This window comes from Pelodiscus sinensis, chromosome 2, assembly GCF_052426305.1.
Source record: "Pelodiscus sinensis isolate ZL-2025 chromosome 2, ASM5242630v1, whole genome shotgun sequence".
NCBI lineage: Eukaryota > Metazoa > Chordata > Testudines > Trionychidae > Pelodiscus > Pelodiscus sinensis.
In genome coordinates, this window is record NC_143053.1 from 99,720,691 (window position 1) to 99,737,540 (window position 16,850).

At 43.9% G+C, this 16,850-nt stretch overlaps 1 protein-coding gene across 22 annotated transcripts in view; it reads left to right on the forward strand.

Moving 5' to 3' along the window:
• ZNF236 (zinc finger protein 236) overlaps window positions 1-16,850 on the forward strand; it is a 221,643-nt gene that overhangs the window by 123,165 nt on the left and 81,628 nt on the right. For 19 of the 22 annotated variants that reach the window (XM_075921084.2, XM_075921086.2, XM_089776337.1 and 16 more), the window contains 2 exons: window positions 213-344; window positions 10,525-10,722. In XM_075921084.2, coding sequence (XP_075777199.1) covers window positions 213-344; window positions 10,525-10,722 — 330 coding nt within the window. Of the gene's footprint in view, window positions 1-212; window positions 347-10,524; window positions 10,723-11,168; window positions 11,205-16,850 lie in introns of those variants that run through there. The other 3 variants (XM_089776349.1, XM_075921088.2, XM_075921087.2) reach the window with 3 other exon arrangements.

Here is a 16,850-nt window from a genome sequence, read left to right on the forward strand (position 1 = left end):
CCCATTGGCCTGAAAGTGCTAGTTTTGGTTGTTGTTTTTTAAAGGTGATTGGTTCAGACTGATGTTTGAAATAATCTTTTGAAAGAGTAATATTGAGTGCTAAAAGGAGCTTCTGTTTAACCCCATTTTATAATTCTTTTAGAATTATTGGTTAATTATGAAAATTGAATATGCTTGTAAACACAATCATTTGAATAATTTTATTTTGATAGGGTCAGCAGTTCCCTGCTTTACTCACAGATTCTAGTCTCTCCAGCCAAAGCGGTTCGGGCTCACAACAAGTCATACTGGTGAGCCATACACCACATTCAACATCTGCAAACTCTGATGAAATAACGTATCAGGTAGATGTGTTTTATTTGTTTACTTTTATGTTTAAAAACATGACTTAATCATATATGAAAATGATCTGTTTGTTCTGAAGCAGAGAGTTTCATATAATTTTTAACTTTATCCCAAAGTAGTTTATTTTGAAGGCTATGTCTGTACAATTGACTATGTCTTTACCTGTGCTTCCACAGATTCAGGCAATTGCAACTCCTGTTGTCTGCGGATCACTGTTCCCAGCCAGTGAGAGCTATGGGAAGTGATGTCCCAGTTTGCACTAGGGATATTAAATTGCAATTAATCAGCTAATCAAGTAGTAAATGGAATTTCCATTGAGTACCCAATTAGTCAATAAGGGGAGGGAGCACTCACTACCCCCTTGTGAGGCTCTGCTGCTTAAATGCCTGGTTTCTACTACATTTAAATTGCAGATCCGCAGCAGGGGTAGTTCCCAGGGTTGGCGTGAGCCAGGACTAATTGGGCTCTTACTATATTTAAAAGGCAGAGCTGCAGTGTCCTGGAACCAGCACAAACTGGGACTGCTTAGTGCCAGCTTGTGCCAGCCTTGGGAGCTAAACCCGCTGCACCTCTGCCTTTTAAATGTAGTAATTGCCGGGCAACATTTACTACATTTAAAAGGCAGAGCTGTAGCGCTGCGGGGAACAGAGATAGTGCTGGGGGGAACTGGCTTTTAAGACGGCTCTCCCCAGCACTGGCTCCTGCTCCCCCCACCTTTGCTGCCTCTGATATTGAAGCAGCAAGAGGGAAGGGAAATGCGAGTAGTTGACTTGACTACTCTTTTACATCCCTAGTCTGTGCCACTTCTTGTGTCTCCATTGGCCAGGAATGGCAAACTGTGGCTAATGGGAGCGGCAATTGCCTGTATCTACGGAGGCACAGGTAAATATAGCAGTGACCCACTAGGGCCTAATCCTGGCAAATTACCACCTTTTTATTGCCCATCCCTGACTTAAAGCATGGATTCGGGTTCTTTAGTAACTATGAAAAAATATCACATATCTTCCTGATAATTACAGCACTATATGTGTGTAGAATAAATGTAATGAGAATTTCTTAGTAAATTGGTTTATTAGCTTAAGCTTTAAAATATGTCCTTTAAGAAGTTGGCACTTGTCAGATCTTCCCCTCCAATCTTCTCAGTGGAGTTAATAACAGAATAATGCAGACTCTCTACGGTTCATATACAGTTGAAACTTGCTTAAATCTTAGCTGAGGAATTTTAAAAATACTAATAGCAAGTTTTCTGTCAGCTGGATATCAAATTGCCATAAGAAAGTGGAAAAAATATGTCTTTGAAAAGGAATTTAATCATATAGGGAATAGGGATATCAACACGTAGTTGACTATATGATTAACCAATAAATCTAAGCTTATTAATTAACCTTGTTGACAACATGCATTTCCTCCTCCCCTTCTCCCGCCTTGCTGCCTCTGATCAATCTGCATGATTTCTACCATCATAGCATGTCATATGCCTCAATATATGCATGATTTCTACCATCATAGTATGTCAGATCTCTTTCATTGCCCTTCTCTCTTAGCCATGACTCTTCTGGGATGAGGTAACCAATATAAACAAAATACTAAAGATTACACTGTAACAGCAATTTACCTGTTGTATATAATACTTTCCCCTATTTGTCTTTTTATAGAGGTTACAGTAGCATCATGTTTGGTTTTCTTTAGCCGCTGTTGACCTCTTGGTATTGCTGCTCATACTTCTGTCCAGGTTACAGATAATTTAGGACCCATCAGTGTATATGTGCAGTTTAAACTGTTCTTTTTAATGTGCTATACATTGCATTTCAGTAAACTTAATCTTCTATTTCTGTTTTCTGGATTAGGTCTTATTGAAAATTTATAAATGCTCTTTAGTCATGACTATCCTAAATGATTTCATATACAGTAATGTGTGCTGTGTCGAGATTGAGTCAGTTATCTCATTCTAGAAATTACTGAATGTAAATAAACTCTAAAGCCACCCTCAAGCTATTTCCTTAAAAAAAGTAGGGCAAAACTTTAAAAAATGCCTAAGTGACTTTGATGCGTAAGTGTAAATTAAATTTAATTGGACTCAGAGGCATTTTTAGCCATTTCATATAGGCTCTTAAAGTACCTAAATAAATCCCTTTTGAAAATGGGCTTTCAATTTCTGAGTCACTAGATCTTTTGAAAATTTTACCTGTTCTGAAAAAAAAAAAAAAATTGGAAAAGATCCTATCACTTTTACAATCTACAGATTTATAGATGTCACACTTTTTTTTGTTTTATAAGAAGCATGTTACTTTCTAACATGGCTTTTAGACAAGTTGTTTTTGCTAAAGAGAGAACAGAAATAGACTACATCAGAACTTTATGCACCTTCACACATCTCATACGCACCTACCGGAATTGCCACTGAATGCACACAAAATATCTAACCACCACTGGTTTCCTTTTCCAGAACAGAACAGGTATCAGCAACCTTGTCAAGTGGACCATCAAAGTAACCTGTTAGCAGGCAGCAAGACATTTTGCTTACATTGACTGTCCACAGACATGGTCCCTCGCTGCTCCCATTGGGGCTAGTTAAGCAGCTCCCAAAAAGCTCTCGTGGCTTGCTACTGGATTACCCTGATGGGCCACATGCTTAAAATTGCCAGCCCCTGACATAAAGGCATGTATCAGTCAAGGCTGAAATTCCATTTCTTTTACCTAAATGTCTTTTCCCTGAATTCTTGTGTCGGAGGCTTTACTTTCTATCTCTTTATTTTGAAGTTTAAGGACAGAGTCATTCCCTATTATCGCTCCTATTCCTTAGAGCAATTGAGAGCTGTATATAAGTACATTCTATCAAATAAAATCCTGTTCTTCCAAATCTAGCTATGCTATACTTTGAGATCAAGTATTTTGGCTTTTTGTCTGCCCATTATTCTCTTGTAGAAACTTTTTATGTGGGGGAAAAAAAATCACTCTTACTAAATTAGTTATTTCTTTTATAAATCATGCAAGCCTGACACCTATGGTAAAAATCTGTTACGTAAAAATAGACAAATAGATGTATGTTGTCATCAAATAGACAGATTAATTGTCTTAATATTCATAAATATCAGTTTTTATTCTTCGGTAAAGTATATTTTAATTTCAAAACATAGATGAACCTGAGTCTCCTTGGTTATTTTTTAAACTGTCCTTATCTGCTGTACACATACCATTTGGAGACTAGACTAGCTGCGTTCAAGAAACTGTACAGGGAACAAGATTTTCATAATGTAGTTAGTGTAATAACATCTTTTCAATCCCCTGTTTTAGAATAAAATACTTAAGCACTTGCTTAATTTTAAGCATTTGGTTTATCCCACATATATCAGTGAGATTATTCGTGTGTTTAGTGGTAAGCGTGTGAGTAAATATTTGCAAGATCGAGGGCTTATTATGATAACTTTGGTGGAACTAGGTACATTAATCGAGAAAACATCACAGACCATTTTTATTCTGGAGAACATCATTTCCCCTAATATGTGAAAAATAGGATCTGTGGCTTTGTCTAGGTGAGGAAATTCAGTGGTTGAGTGTAGGGTCCAGATTATGTAAAATGTTTTTAGCTAACCCAGACCTTATATCAACTTCTTCCCTAGTCTAGACACAGGTGAGCACCTTTTACTTTGGTGTAGTAGGCTCAATTTAAATCTACATTTTCCTCTACAGACTAAATAGTCTTGAGTCTTGCCTTGAGATTCTTCCAGAACTTTAAAACCACTTATTTACTAGTTATCAATAAAATAAGAATGCTGAAATATTTTAAATTGATAAGAAAAATGTTATCAGGTATTGAATGTCTTATGGTTACAGTAGGATTACACTCAATGTGCTGTGTGACTCTCAAAGCTTTGAGTTTATGCAAGGGAACGATTACATGCAATGGTCTCCACTTCAGTTATACTTGCTTTAGAATAGCAGATGGTTAAGAATGGTGATCTAGGCTCTATTAACTCAGGCAAAGTTTAGGAAGAGTTGTTCAGAGCTACCTATCCAAATTTGCTTTTGTGTTGTCTAGAGCAGGGGTTCCCAAACTTTTTGACACGGGGACCAGTAAATCCATTCACGAACTTTTGGAGGACCAGTAATGTTCATTTGCATATTCATTAATCAAATTATGAATATTCGAATAAGCTGTTTCTGGTCCTCCCAGATCTCCCAGTGCCAGCTTTAGCAAAGCTTTTGATATGGTCACCCACAATATTTTTGCCAGCAAGTTAAGGAATATGGATTGGATAAATGGGCTGTAAGACAGACAGAAAGCTGGTTAGACCAGGGTTTCCCAAACTTTTTACTTTAATTGGAACCCTTTTTTTCTTTCAGTTATGCTTTTTGCAGCCCAAAAATATAAACACATGAAAAACAAATGAAGAAAATACCAGACATATAATATGTCTGGTATTTTCTCAGTAGGTAAGTTGTATTATTACTAGATGTATCAGTTTGTAGTTTCAAACTGCCTGGCTGGTAAATGTGCTCAGGCTGCATGAGTGTGTCTACCAGCCAGATAGTTCGCAACTACTCGAGGGGTTTGTGGGGGGGGGGGAGGGGAAGGGGACGACAATAGACTCCCTGTGCCAGACTAACTCGTGCTTTGTGGGTGGGGGGGGGGAGGCGAACGGGGTCGGGTCAGTCCCACTCCCTGCAGGCCGATTCATTCCTCCCCCCTGCTCCCCTTGCTGCGCCTCTGGCTAGCCCCACTTCCCCCAACCCCCTCCCTGGCAGCCAGTTCTCCCTTGCTTTTCCTCCCAAGCTCCCTTGGCCAGCCCCGCTGCCTGCGTCCAGCCCTCCTTCCAGTGGCCACTTCTCCCACCCCGCCCACATCTTCCCCGGCCACCGCCCTGCCCCCAACCTCACACCCCCCGGCAGCCCTGCTTCCACCGGCTCCTCAATATCCCCAGCCTGCCCTGATTCCCCCGTCCAATTCTGCTTCCGGTGGCCAGCTCTCCCCTCCTCCTCACCCCAGAATACCCTGGCACCTGCACTTTCCCTTAGACCTGCACCCTCCTGGTGCCTCCTTTTCCCCTAATACCCACCCCCTCACCAGTCTCTGCCCCATTCCCTCCTGCCCCTCTGTGCCCTCACACACAATTTGTTCCATCCTGACTTTCCTCATGCCCACCCCTTCTTTCAAGCCTTCTCCCAGCACCTCCCCCTCCAGCCCCCAGTGCCCTTCCCCTCTCCTCTCCTGTCCCCCCTCCCACTGACACATCCCCTCCTGCCCTTTCCCTCATGGTCTGCACTTGGCCCCCTGGCATTTGTCTCTCTCTCCCGCACCCCTGTACCTTGGTGCCTTCCCCTCCCAAGCCCCTTCTCTTTCCACCCCTTTCCCCACCCCTCTCCTTTCCTCGCCGCCGCACGAGCCAGTTCCCACCTTCTCTTTCCCCGTTGCGGGGCCGGGGTCTGCGCTCGGGCCCCAGAGGCCGAACCCAGAGCCAGCCAGGCCCCGCCACATGCCTCGCGCGGGTTTCAAAAACCCGGGCCGTGACGTCACGTCTTCCCCACCCACGTGCAAGCTGCGCATGGGCGGCAGGTGGCGAGGAGGAGCCGCGCGCGGCAGAGACATCCGGAGCGGAGGGGATGCTCTGGGGGCAGGGCCAGAGAGGACGCGCGGGGGCGGGGCCCACTCCAGGCAGAGCCGGGGAGAGACCCAGCTCCACATAGTGCTGGAGCAGGGCCCAGCTCTTAACTCGCCGGCACTGCCGGATGCAGGGGCGCGGGGCCCGATTCAACCAGATGGGTCAATCAGCCTAAGGGCCAGCAGCCACCAGGCACGCTGAGGCCCGGCATTTTTTTTCCGTGGCCCAATAGTTTTTTCCGTGGCTCATAGTTTGGGAAACGCTGGTCTAGAGCTATAGCAGAGCATTAGGACTCTGTTATGTCTCATACGTTCTGGCTGTCTTTTGACTTGCCATTGATCCACTGGTAGCACTTAGTATCTTTTACCCACATGTTTTCAAGTATCTATGAAGAAAAGCTAATTTTTGGTAACACTTCCATCAATCAGTCATTGTGGAGCTTCTCCTTGTGTGCAAAGATTGTACAAAGCTGAATGCTTTGCAGTAAACCACAGGTTTAAGCTTGAAGAAATTGCTTTATACAGCAATTCAAGGTCTCCTGAAGTTTTCTTCTTTTAATTTCTCATTAAGTAGCAGGGACACTTTCCGTTGTTTATTATTCTTGACCTTTCTCATTTTGGGAAATACTTTCCTCTATTTTCCTAAACTTTCAGAAACCATTCAGTAAAATATGCTTGTCCCCATCCAGCACTGCTTGCAAGCAGTTGAAAAAGCATTGGTTTTGCTCTAAAAAGTATGAAGGAGTACAGGCAGTCTCCGAGTTAAGCGGATTCGACTTATGTTGGATCTGCAGATACGAACGGGGATTTTCTCGCCCCGGACGACGGGAGCGGCGGACACCCAGTCCCGCCGCCCCCGTCCTCCGGGGCGAGAAAAGCTGCTCTGCCTCTTCCTGGTCTGCTGGGGGGGGAGAAGAGCCAGATCAGCGCCGTGGTCCTGCCCGGGTCCTCCTCGCTTTGCTCAGCGTCTCCCTGGTCTGCTGGGGGGGGGAGGGGATGCAGCTAGTGCGCCCCCCCCAGCAGACTAGGGAGACGTGGAGTAAAGCCCCGGGCCTGTGGTAGAGCAGGTGGGGCGCTGCCAGTTGGTGCCGCAGCACCGCTCCTTGGTGCTACTGGACCAACCCGACAGCACCCCAGCTGCTCTGCCCCAGGAGTCCTGATTCAGCCGCTGCTGATCAGTTTCAGCAGTGGCTGAATCAGGACACCTGGGGCAGAGCAGCTGGGGTGCTGCTGGGTTGGTCCAGTAGTGCCGAGGAGCGGCGGCGCTACTGGACCAACCCAGCAGCACCCCAGCTGCTCTGCCCCAGGCATCCCCAAGTCAGCCGCTGCTGAAACTGACCAGCAGCTGACTATAGGAAGCCCCTCCTTGGGCTTCCTGGAATCAGCCACTGATCAGTTTCAGCAGCAGCTGACTTGGGGATGCCTGGGGTTCTTAAGTTGAATCTGTATGTAAGTTGGAACTGGCGTCCAGATTCAGCCGCTGTTGAAACTGATCAGTTTCAGCAGTGGCTGAATCTGGACGCCAGTTCCGACTTACATACAGATTCAACTTAAGAACAAACCTACAGTCCCTATCTTGTACGTAACCCGGGGACTGCCTGTACTATCCCATTTGGATTTCATCTCTTATTCTGAAATTAATATAAAGCTTGGATTTGGGAGTAGGGTTGCCAGGTGTCCAGTATTTACCCAGACAGTCCGGTATTTTCGCCTTCTGTCCAGTAAAGAAAAATTCAGAGAATACCGGACACCTGAGATGTCCAGTATTCTCTGAATTTTTCCCTGGCCAGGAGGAGAAAATACAGGGTACCTGGCAACCCTACAAACACTCAGTGCCTGGCCTTCCCCATCCCGCCCCCCGACCCTCCTCTGGCCCCCAACACCTTCCCCACCCCCTGACCCCAGCTTCCATGTTTACCTGGTTCCTCATGGCTGCTGGCCAAAAGACCTAGGGGAAGCAGTGCTTCCCCTGGGTCTTAGTGCTCAACCGCTCCCCTGGTCCTATCCCTGCACTCACTCTTAAAGGGAACATGCTGTTTTAATGCTGTTTTATTTTTTGTTTTTGGCTTAAGTCCTCAACAACTTTGGTCTCTTCCCCTTTTTTCCCCCTTCAACAGATTTTTTTTCCTGTTTTTTTTGTGGGGGGGGGGGAGAGGGAGTATTCGGTATTTTTGTTTCAACCATCTGGTAACCCTATTTGGGATTGTAAAGTCTTATTCACCTAAGAAGCAGCTCCTTGCTACATGTGGTTTATGGAACACCACAAGGAACAAAAAGGTGTTTAAAAGTAACAAAAAATGAGCAGCAAAACACAACTCTGAGTTTTATGTCAGTGAGTAGTAGTATTTATTAATCCTCTTGCCATACTCTTACAAAAAAGCAGAAAAAGTAATACTTATCTTTCAGATATAAGCAGAAAAGACTGTTCCATTTCACTGTTTCTTTGAAGAGATAAAATCTTTAAGAAATCTATAACACAAAATAGTAAATTGCCAAATAAGGAGATGTCTCAGAACTGAAATAGTGTAGAAGTGGTGATCCTAATCTTCAAGGCTGCCAATGGCCTGAACCTAGCTACACCAGGTATCGGTCTTTCTCTGTGCCCAAGATCTTCCATTAAAATCTGTTTCACTGGGAACAGTAGACTTGGTTGGGGCAATTTGTGTGTGGAAAAATCTTGGTTTTTGTTCACAACTACCTTTCTCTGTGCCCACCACTGGCACATTGCACCAGGAGCGGCCCGAGGCCTGCTGCAGCAGCTAGTGCCCCAGGTGGGCAGCGCGATTGGTGCCCCTCCCCCCCTGGCATGGCCGTCAATGGCCATGACATAAATTAATGGAGATTGTCCCTAGAGATTGCCCCCTGCCTTCACAGCAGGACCAAGTATCATCCCTGACAAATTTTTGCCCCAAATCCCTAAATGGCCTCCGCAAGGATTGAACTCACAACCCTGGGTTTAGCAGGCCAATGCTCAAACCACTGAGCTATCCCTCCCCCCACCATTGGGTGCCCAGGCCAGCAACTGCCTAGTTCGCCTAGGCTCACGGGCCACCCCTGCATTGCACCCAACCAGAGTTAATCGACTAGAGCTGCCATCTTTTCTGTCCCTAAAGTGTTCAGGGAACAAGATTAAAGGACCTCAGAAATATATCTCAGCATCTTACTTATCTTTCTCTGTCTGTCATGTTATCTTTCAGTGGTGAAAGTTTCAGTTAGTAACCATGTGTGGAGATACCTCTCAGCTGTGTCTTAGTGACTTAATCTTTTATTGGGCTGCTCTTTAAGTAACTGAGCATTTAATTGTCCTTTAATTGATACATTCTTTGCGTATTGATTCATCAGTTGATCACTTAGTTTTCCATATATTTAACTGTTTCATTTCTCTCTATTTTCTTCATAATAAATTTTCACCTAATAATTTTTGCCTGAATTAATTTCCACAATTGATGCAATTAATTTAATTGGTCTAACTTTTCTGCAGTTAATGTGATCTTTTTAATTGCCTCACTACTTATTTGATTTTTGGCTTCTAGCAAGCATGCAAACCATAGTTGTCCTCCATTACCTTGGTTCCACTATTTTTGTCTTCCCTTTTTCACTCCTCTACAAAGGAATAGCACAGTCCTGTCCTGTCCTGTTTCTATTCCCTACATCCCTGATATTTGAAGTTGTGTTGTAGTATGGGGATGTTATTCTCTCTTACCATGCTACATATCCTATCCCCCGAATATTATTGGAGATTTCAGATTCCTCCTCTTTCTGCAGACCATCTATATTCTGTCCTATTTTTCTTTCAAGCAGCACTCATTAGACTTTTGTCTTCCTTCAGGTTCCTTCTCCTCTGCTGCCCTGACCTTTCTCCTGATTTTGATGCCTGTATTTCCCCCTCATCTGGCTCTCTAATCCTCTTTCATGACTTCAGTTTCCATGTTGATATCCCATTTGTCCCATTACCTGACCCCCTCTTTGGTCTTTGTGATCTTGAACTATGGATCAACTCTCCCACTTGCCACAGTGGCCACTCATGTGACTTGGTTTTTCTAAAATCTACCCTCTCTCCCCAAATTACTTTTGCTAAGTCTTACTTCTCACTATCGTAGTAATAAATACATAGGGGAAGGAGGTGGGGAGGAATAGGACATCATGAGAAATGGAAAAATCTCCTACCTGATATTTCTTATTAAAGTCTCTTTCAATATGGAGTCTCCCAAGACTAGAGATTGATTACATCTTGTGTTTTTTCTTACGCTTTCAAGGATAGTTTGTGTACATATGTAATTCACAACAGACACTTTTCAGATATTGCCTGTGTCTAGTGAATCATCAAGTTTTTGAAAATTGCCAAAGGTGTAAGAGTAATGATCAAACATAAATTTATATGTCCATATAATCTTGTTAATTTTTATTTATTTATTTGTGTGTGTGTGTGTGTGTGTGTGTGTATAGTGCCCAGCTCATGTGACTCATTTGAAACTACATTGATCAGACTAGAGTATATAACAAGAAAAAACCATTCTGTTGGTTTTCGAGTGTCCCCTTCCAATTTTGAATGTATGATCTTGTTTTACAAATTGTTACAGGTGGCCGAGGTTTCTTCTAACCTGACTAAGAGCAGTCAAGTAGAAAAAGAGGGCCGTATACACCAGTGCTTTGAATGCAATCAAACCTTTTCTTCAGCTACAATGTTAATGCACCACAGTAAAGAGGTTCACGGCAAGGAGAGAATTCACGTTTGCCATGTTTGCAATAAAGCCTTCAAACGGGCAACACATCTCAAGGTATTTGGTAATAACTTAATTCCCAGTTAATGTGTTCACTCATTCTTTTGCTCTGGATTTTTAGTCATGTCAGTGAATTAAAGATACTTGTCATCTGCTTAATCTTTCCTCTTTGGTATTAGGGATGTATTTTATGAGCATTTCTATGCAAAAATCTCTCTTTCTCTGTAGTAATCAATATATATTTTTGTAATGCAGATCTCTACTGAAATACTTAAAAAGACACTACTCTGGCATGCAAATAATAGTGCCCTTAGAATTATTAAAAATACCAGAACCAAGTCTATTTGTGGGGAAATAGAATATTAATTCAGTATTTCAGTGTTGCAGTTGTGTTCAACTCTGTAGATTAAATGTACTAAAATAGAAATGAACTTTAAAGTCTCCAAATCTAGTTCATATCCTCTCCATTAGTCCTGACTTCTGCATTTCTCCTCTCTTTGCAGAACATGGAAGCCAGCATTTGACTTTCAGTTGTTCTGTCTTCTGCATCAGGGTAGATAGCTCCTGTTTTCCAAAGTTTTTATTTTTTTTATTTTTTTTTAACTTATTTTGTTATTATTGTCTTGGTGAGTTTTTTTCATAATTTATGGAAAGAGTATACAGTCTGATGCTATTTGGAATTTGCATGAAGGAGTAAATATTACTTTACATTTGGAGTTTTCTAATTATTGTTCACTGAGTGCCCCTTTGCCACTCTACATGTGACTAGGTAAACAAATACTGTCCTAAAAAGCCAAAATTAATCCTGAAACTCCCCTCTCTTTCTTGGCAAAGGGTGAGCTTTGCCAGACTTATTCTCAGCCCATAGGAAATCTTCATAAAACTAGGGCTGTAACAAATTAAATAGCAGCCGGGCTGGAGCAACACCCCCTCCCGTGCAGTAGGGAGAGGGAGGGAAGGAGCTCTCCAGACTGGCCGGGCCCACCATGCTACTCTGCAGGATGGAGCGGCCCCTTGCTTGCAGGATCCCAGTTAGCAGTTAACCAGTTAAACATAACATTTAAACAGTTAATTGATTAAACACGATTTTACATCCCTATATAAAACCCTGGCATATAAATAATGTTCAAGCAAAATTCCAGAAAAGCATTTTTCAGCAGCAAGCATTCATTACAGGTATCAGGAAGGCTACATTTGCAAAATTGCTGCACTTTTGATCTAGATGATCTGTCTACATTTGAGACTGAGATAATTGTGAAGACTTCCACTTCTATAAGAACAGCTCTTCTTAAAGATAACTTTACCAAAACTCATTCAGTCCCTACTTTGGTACTAAAGAGGGTTCTCTCAGCCTGGACAAACAGGCATACAAGATTGTCAAGGGGATCATAGGGATTAAAAGAGATTTTCTTTTCCTCGGAGGTAAATGGGGCTTGCTACTAGTTTAATTTTTTAAAGGCACTCCATTTTCAAACACAAGACCCTGGACTTTTACCAAACACTGAGAAATGTCAGACAGAAGAAACTTTGAAATAAAAATCTAAGAAAAAAACCATTGAAATTGCACTACCCATCAAGCTAGAAAAAAAATCTTTTTGCAACAGAACTTGAAGTAAGGGGAAGCAAACCTGCTATGTCAAAATTATCCAGAGAAGATAATTAGGCAAGTGATACTGTCTCACTTAAAACCAAGAGCATTTGTGAACATCAAATGAGATTTCATAAAATCCTATTGGTCTGAAGGGGAATCTGACTCTTATCTCAAAGGCAGATGCAGAGATGCCTTCTTTGAAAGCTCACTTTGTAACAGAGTTTTGAATCTGCTACTATTTCTATGCAAGCAGCTGTGGCACACGTTTGATCTCCTATGCAGAGCCCTTAACCAGGTGAAGATTCTTCATAATGAGAGATAACAGTAACCACATCCTTTATAGAATACACGTGAATACATTTTCCTGTGAGGCTACAGCCTTGCTTTACTGTCTCAGTATATTCTGTCATATTTCTAGGATGTAAATGTGACTCGGACACTGGACAGCAAATAGCTCCTTAAAGCAGGTCCTGTGCTTTCTGATGAAAGGATACTTGAAATCCACACATGAAAATAGTATAGAATATAGGAATATAGAACAGAATATAGGAAAATTCAAAAATTCTTCTTTGGGCAGTGTCCCTGTGGGTGCTCCACTGTAGGTGTCGGGCTCGTCCGGCTCTGCAGGTCGGAGATTCATTAGCTGTGGTTTAGCCAGACTGCGCATGTGCAGCATCGTCGCATGCCGTTTGTGCCGTTTCTGAGGCTGCGTGCGGTCTGGCTCCTGCCAGTTCCTCCTAAGCATTCACGGCCTCAGGTGGAGTGAACAGCTTCTCCTTACCCTGACTGAAAAAATTTAGAATTAGTTAGCTATAATTAGTTTTTAGTCTTATTTAGTTGTTTTAGATATAGCTTCACTTGTTAACATAAAAAAAAAGTATTTTTTTCTTTCCATATATATAGTTCTACCTAGTTAATCTGTACATAGTTATACTACTTTAAAATAAAAAAAATAAAAAAGCCGGGTTCCCCCAGTTTCAAGAAGTGCTCTACATGCCACAATGCGATGCCGGTGTCAGACGGCCATGCCAGCTGCATCAAGTGTTTGGGCAAGGGTCGCATCCCTCAGAAATGCCCACACTGCTGAAAGTTGATGGCGCGCACGAGACGGGACCCGAAATGTGCCTGAAAATGTTATTGTTCAGCAAGGCACTACAACATGCTGAGACTCATCTGCGAGCCCTATGACCGCAGGACGGCCGCCAGCCCACAGGCTTAGCATGGCTGACAAGCCGGGCACATCCAGCTTATCTTCTAACACCCAGGCTAATAGACACAAAACGAGCTGTACGGTGGCCAAGCCCTGTCTCACATAGAGAGGTGGCACAGGCGACGCCAATAGCGTCTAGAGCCAATTTGGCACCCACGCCGGGCAAACAAAGGTCAGTGGCACCGACGAAATTGGCACCGAAGGCACACAGGATGGCACCGACTTTGGCACCGAGGTCACCATCCCCGGCTCCGTTCCCGAGCCCTCAAGCATCTTCGAGTTCTATGGCCAGTTCAATGGCGCCGAATCATGTGGCACCGACCCACATGGCACCAAGTCATTCGGCACTTATTCACACTGCACTGAGTCCAGCGGCGCCGTCCCTGGTGGCGCTGTCTCCAGTGGTGCCTCCCTCTACACAAGTGCCTCACCGTCCGGCCCCGGCACCAACCTCAAGAGGACAGCCCGTACTGATACCTCAGACGCGGCTTTCTCCTCAAAGGTGGAAGGCTACCCGTAAATTTAGGAGAATAACACCACCATTTCCTAGTCCGGAACCGGCCGTATTTTCTCCACAACCTTCTTCACCACCTTCACCAACCACAGTCCTTATGCAACGCAAAAACCGCCCTAGTCCAGACCAGAGGGGTTCGCCACGGTATTCCCCATCTCCGCAATGCTTTCACAGGCGGCCACACTCTCCAACATACCATAGAGGAAGATCTCGCTCCCCAAGGTCACCTATGAGATCCTCCTACACTAGATACCACCACACATCGCATAGGGGATACTCACCATATTATTATTATTCTCCTTACCATGGACATGACAGATATCATCATCACCGCAGGGATTACTATTCCCGTCGATATTTGTATGGCTACTTCTCTAAACTATCATCGAAGGCACTCACGCAGTACTACCAGGTTACTATCACCGCTGCAATCATCCACCAGGCCTCCAACCCCCTCAGGGGATGCATCTCCAACAGTACAGCAACTGGAGCAGCAGGAAACTCTTTCAGAACATGCTCAACCATACACACGGTCCCCAGTGGACCAGTCTTCTTCATCCCCGGATGATGCAATTTTTCCTGGAGATTTTTCCCCGGTTGATGACATCAAACAATTCCATGACCGGTTTAAAAGCGTGGCAGAATTTCAGGAAATACAACAAAATTTAGGGGAGATGCAACATAAACAGCATCGACTACTTAAGAACCTTCAACCTTCACAGAAAAGCAAGCTTGCTTTGCCCCTTGGACAAAGCAATATTGGAAATTGCAGATGACATCTGGCAGACCCCAGCTTCTGTCCAAGCAACACATAAAAAGTATTTCGTCCCCACCAAAGGGATGGAATTTCTATACACGCATCCTCAGCCAAATTCTTTGGTAGTCGATGCCGCTCAGTGATGATCAAAGACCCCTCAATATAAAAACACCTCATCAGACAAGGATGCCAAGCATTTAGATCTTTTCAGAAGAAAAGTATACTCATCTGCTACGCTAACTTTATGAATGGCAAACTACTCGGCACCTCTCTCCAACCACAACTTTGATAATTATGCAAAGTTGGTGACACTGCTCGAACATCTGCCAGAAGAAAAACGTCAGCTTTTGAAATCAGTGGTACAAGCAGGTTATATGGCCTCGAGAACAGCATTGCAAATTTCGTTAGATATTGTGGACACAGCGGCCTGTACCACCACTACATCAGTGGCAATGCGGTGTTCCTCTTGACTTCTGATAGCGTCCGTACTGAAAGATCTACACACAAAGGTAGAGGACCTACCATTTGATAGGCAGAGTCTGTCTGTGGCTAACACCGACCAAGTGCTGCACTCTGGAAAAGACTCTAGGACAATGCCCAGGACTCTTGGCATAAACATGCAACCATACCACCGAAAATGATACATCCCCTATTACAGACAGCGGCCTACTCCCTATGCTAATCCTAGGTTCAGACGATATGAACCTCAACAAAGAGGGAAACCTCGACAACAAAGCCAACGCTCACAATCGAACAGGGCACCCATCCAGCACAACAATAAACAGCCAGTTTGACGGTATAGTCGAGGGACTACAGACCATCCCTCTAACACATCAATCAGAAACCCGGGAGCTATTTCACCATCGCTTATGGCACTTCCAACAAAGGTGGTTTGCCATCACCACCGACTGCTGGGTCTGAAAGCTGATAACATCAGGTTACACCATACCCCTTCTCTCTCTGCCACCCACCTCTCCCCCACCCCCAACCCTTTTCAGGGACCCATCTAACAAGACTCTCCTCATGCAGGAGGTGCTTCAACTTATTAGTTCAGTAGAGAGAGTACCAGAACAATTCCGCGGCAGGGGATTTTATTCCTGATATTTCCTCACCAAGAAAAAATCAGGAGGATGGAGACCCATCCTGGTTCTCCGTAGCCTCAATTGACATCTCAAAAAACACAGATTCAAGATGGTGACAGTAGCTTCTATTATGCCAGCCCTGAATGTGTGTGATTGGTTTGCGTCTCTCGATTTACAAGATGCATATTTTCACGTCACAATACATCCTGCACACAGATGTTTCCTCAGGTTCACCATAGAGAACCATCATTTTCAATACAAAGTCCTCCCATTTGGCCTTTCGTCCACCCCCAGAGTTTTCTCCAAAACTCTGTCCATAGTGTCAGCCTATCTTCATCGCCAGGGCATCATGATATTTCCATATCTGGACGACTGCTAATTAAAGCATCTTCATACCATCAAGCACTACAAGCCACTCGCATTAGAAGAGACTTATTTACAGCCCTAGGGCTACGTCTATATTGGCAAGATTTTGCGCAAATACTCTTTAACGCAAGAGTTTTTGCGTTAGAGTATTTGAGTAAGAGAGCGTCTACACTGGCATGTGCCTTTGCGCAAAAGATGTGCTTTTGCGCAAGAGCATCCGTGCCAGTGTAGACGCACTCTTGCACAAGAAAGCTCCGATGGCCATTTTAAACATTGGGTTTTCTTGCACAAGAAATTGATGTTGCCGGTCTACACTGGCCTCTTGTGCAGGAACAGTTGCGCAAGAGGGCTTATCCCTGAGCGGGAGAGTCAGAGTATTTGCGCAAGAAGCACTGATTTTATACATTAAACGTCAGTGTTCTTGCCCAAGTACTCGCTACTAGTGTAGACAGTGGCAAGTTTTTGCACAAAAATAGCTGCTTTTGCGCAAAATCTTGCCAATGTAGACGTAGCCTAGGTCTCATAATCAACATTCAGAAATCCTCGCTCATTCCGCAAACGTCCCTCGAGTTCATTGGTGCACAGTTAGATTCTACAACAGCGAGGACTTATCTTCCAATGGCCAGATTCAACAAAATACAGGCTCTCGTCCACACCATCTCTAT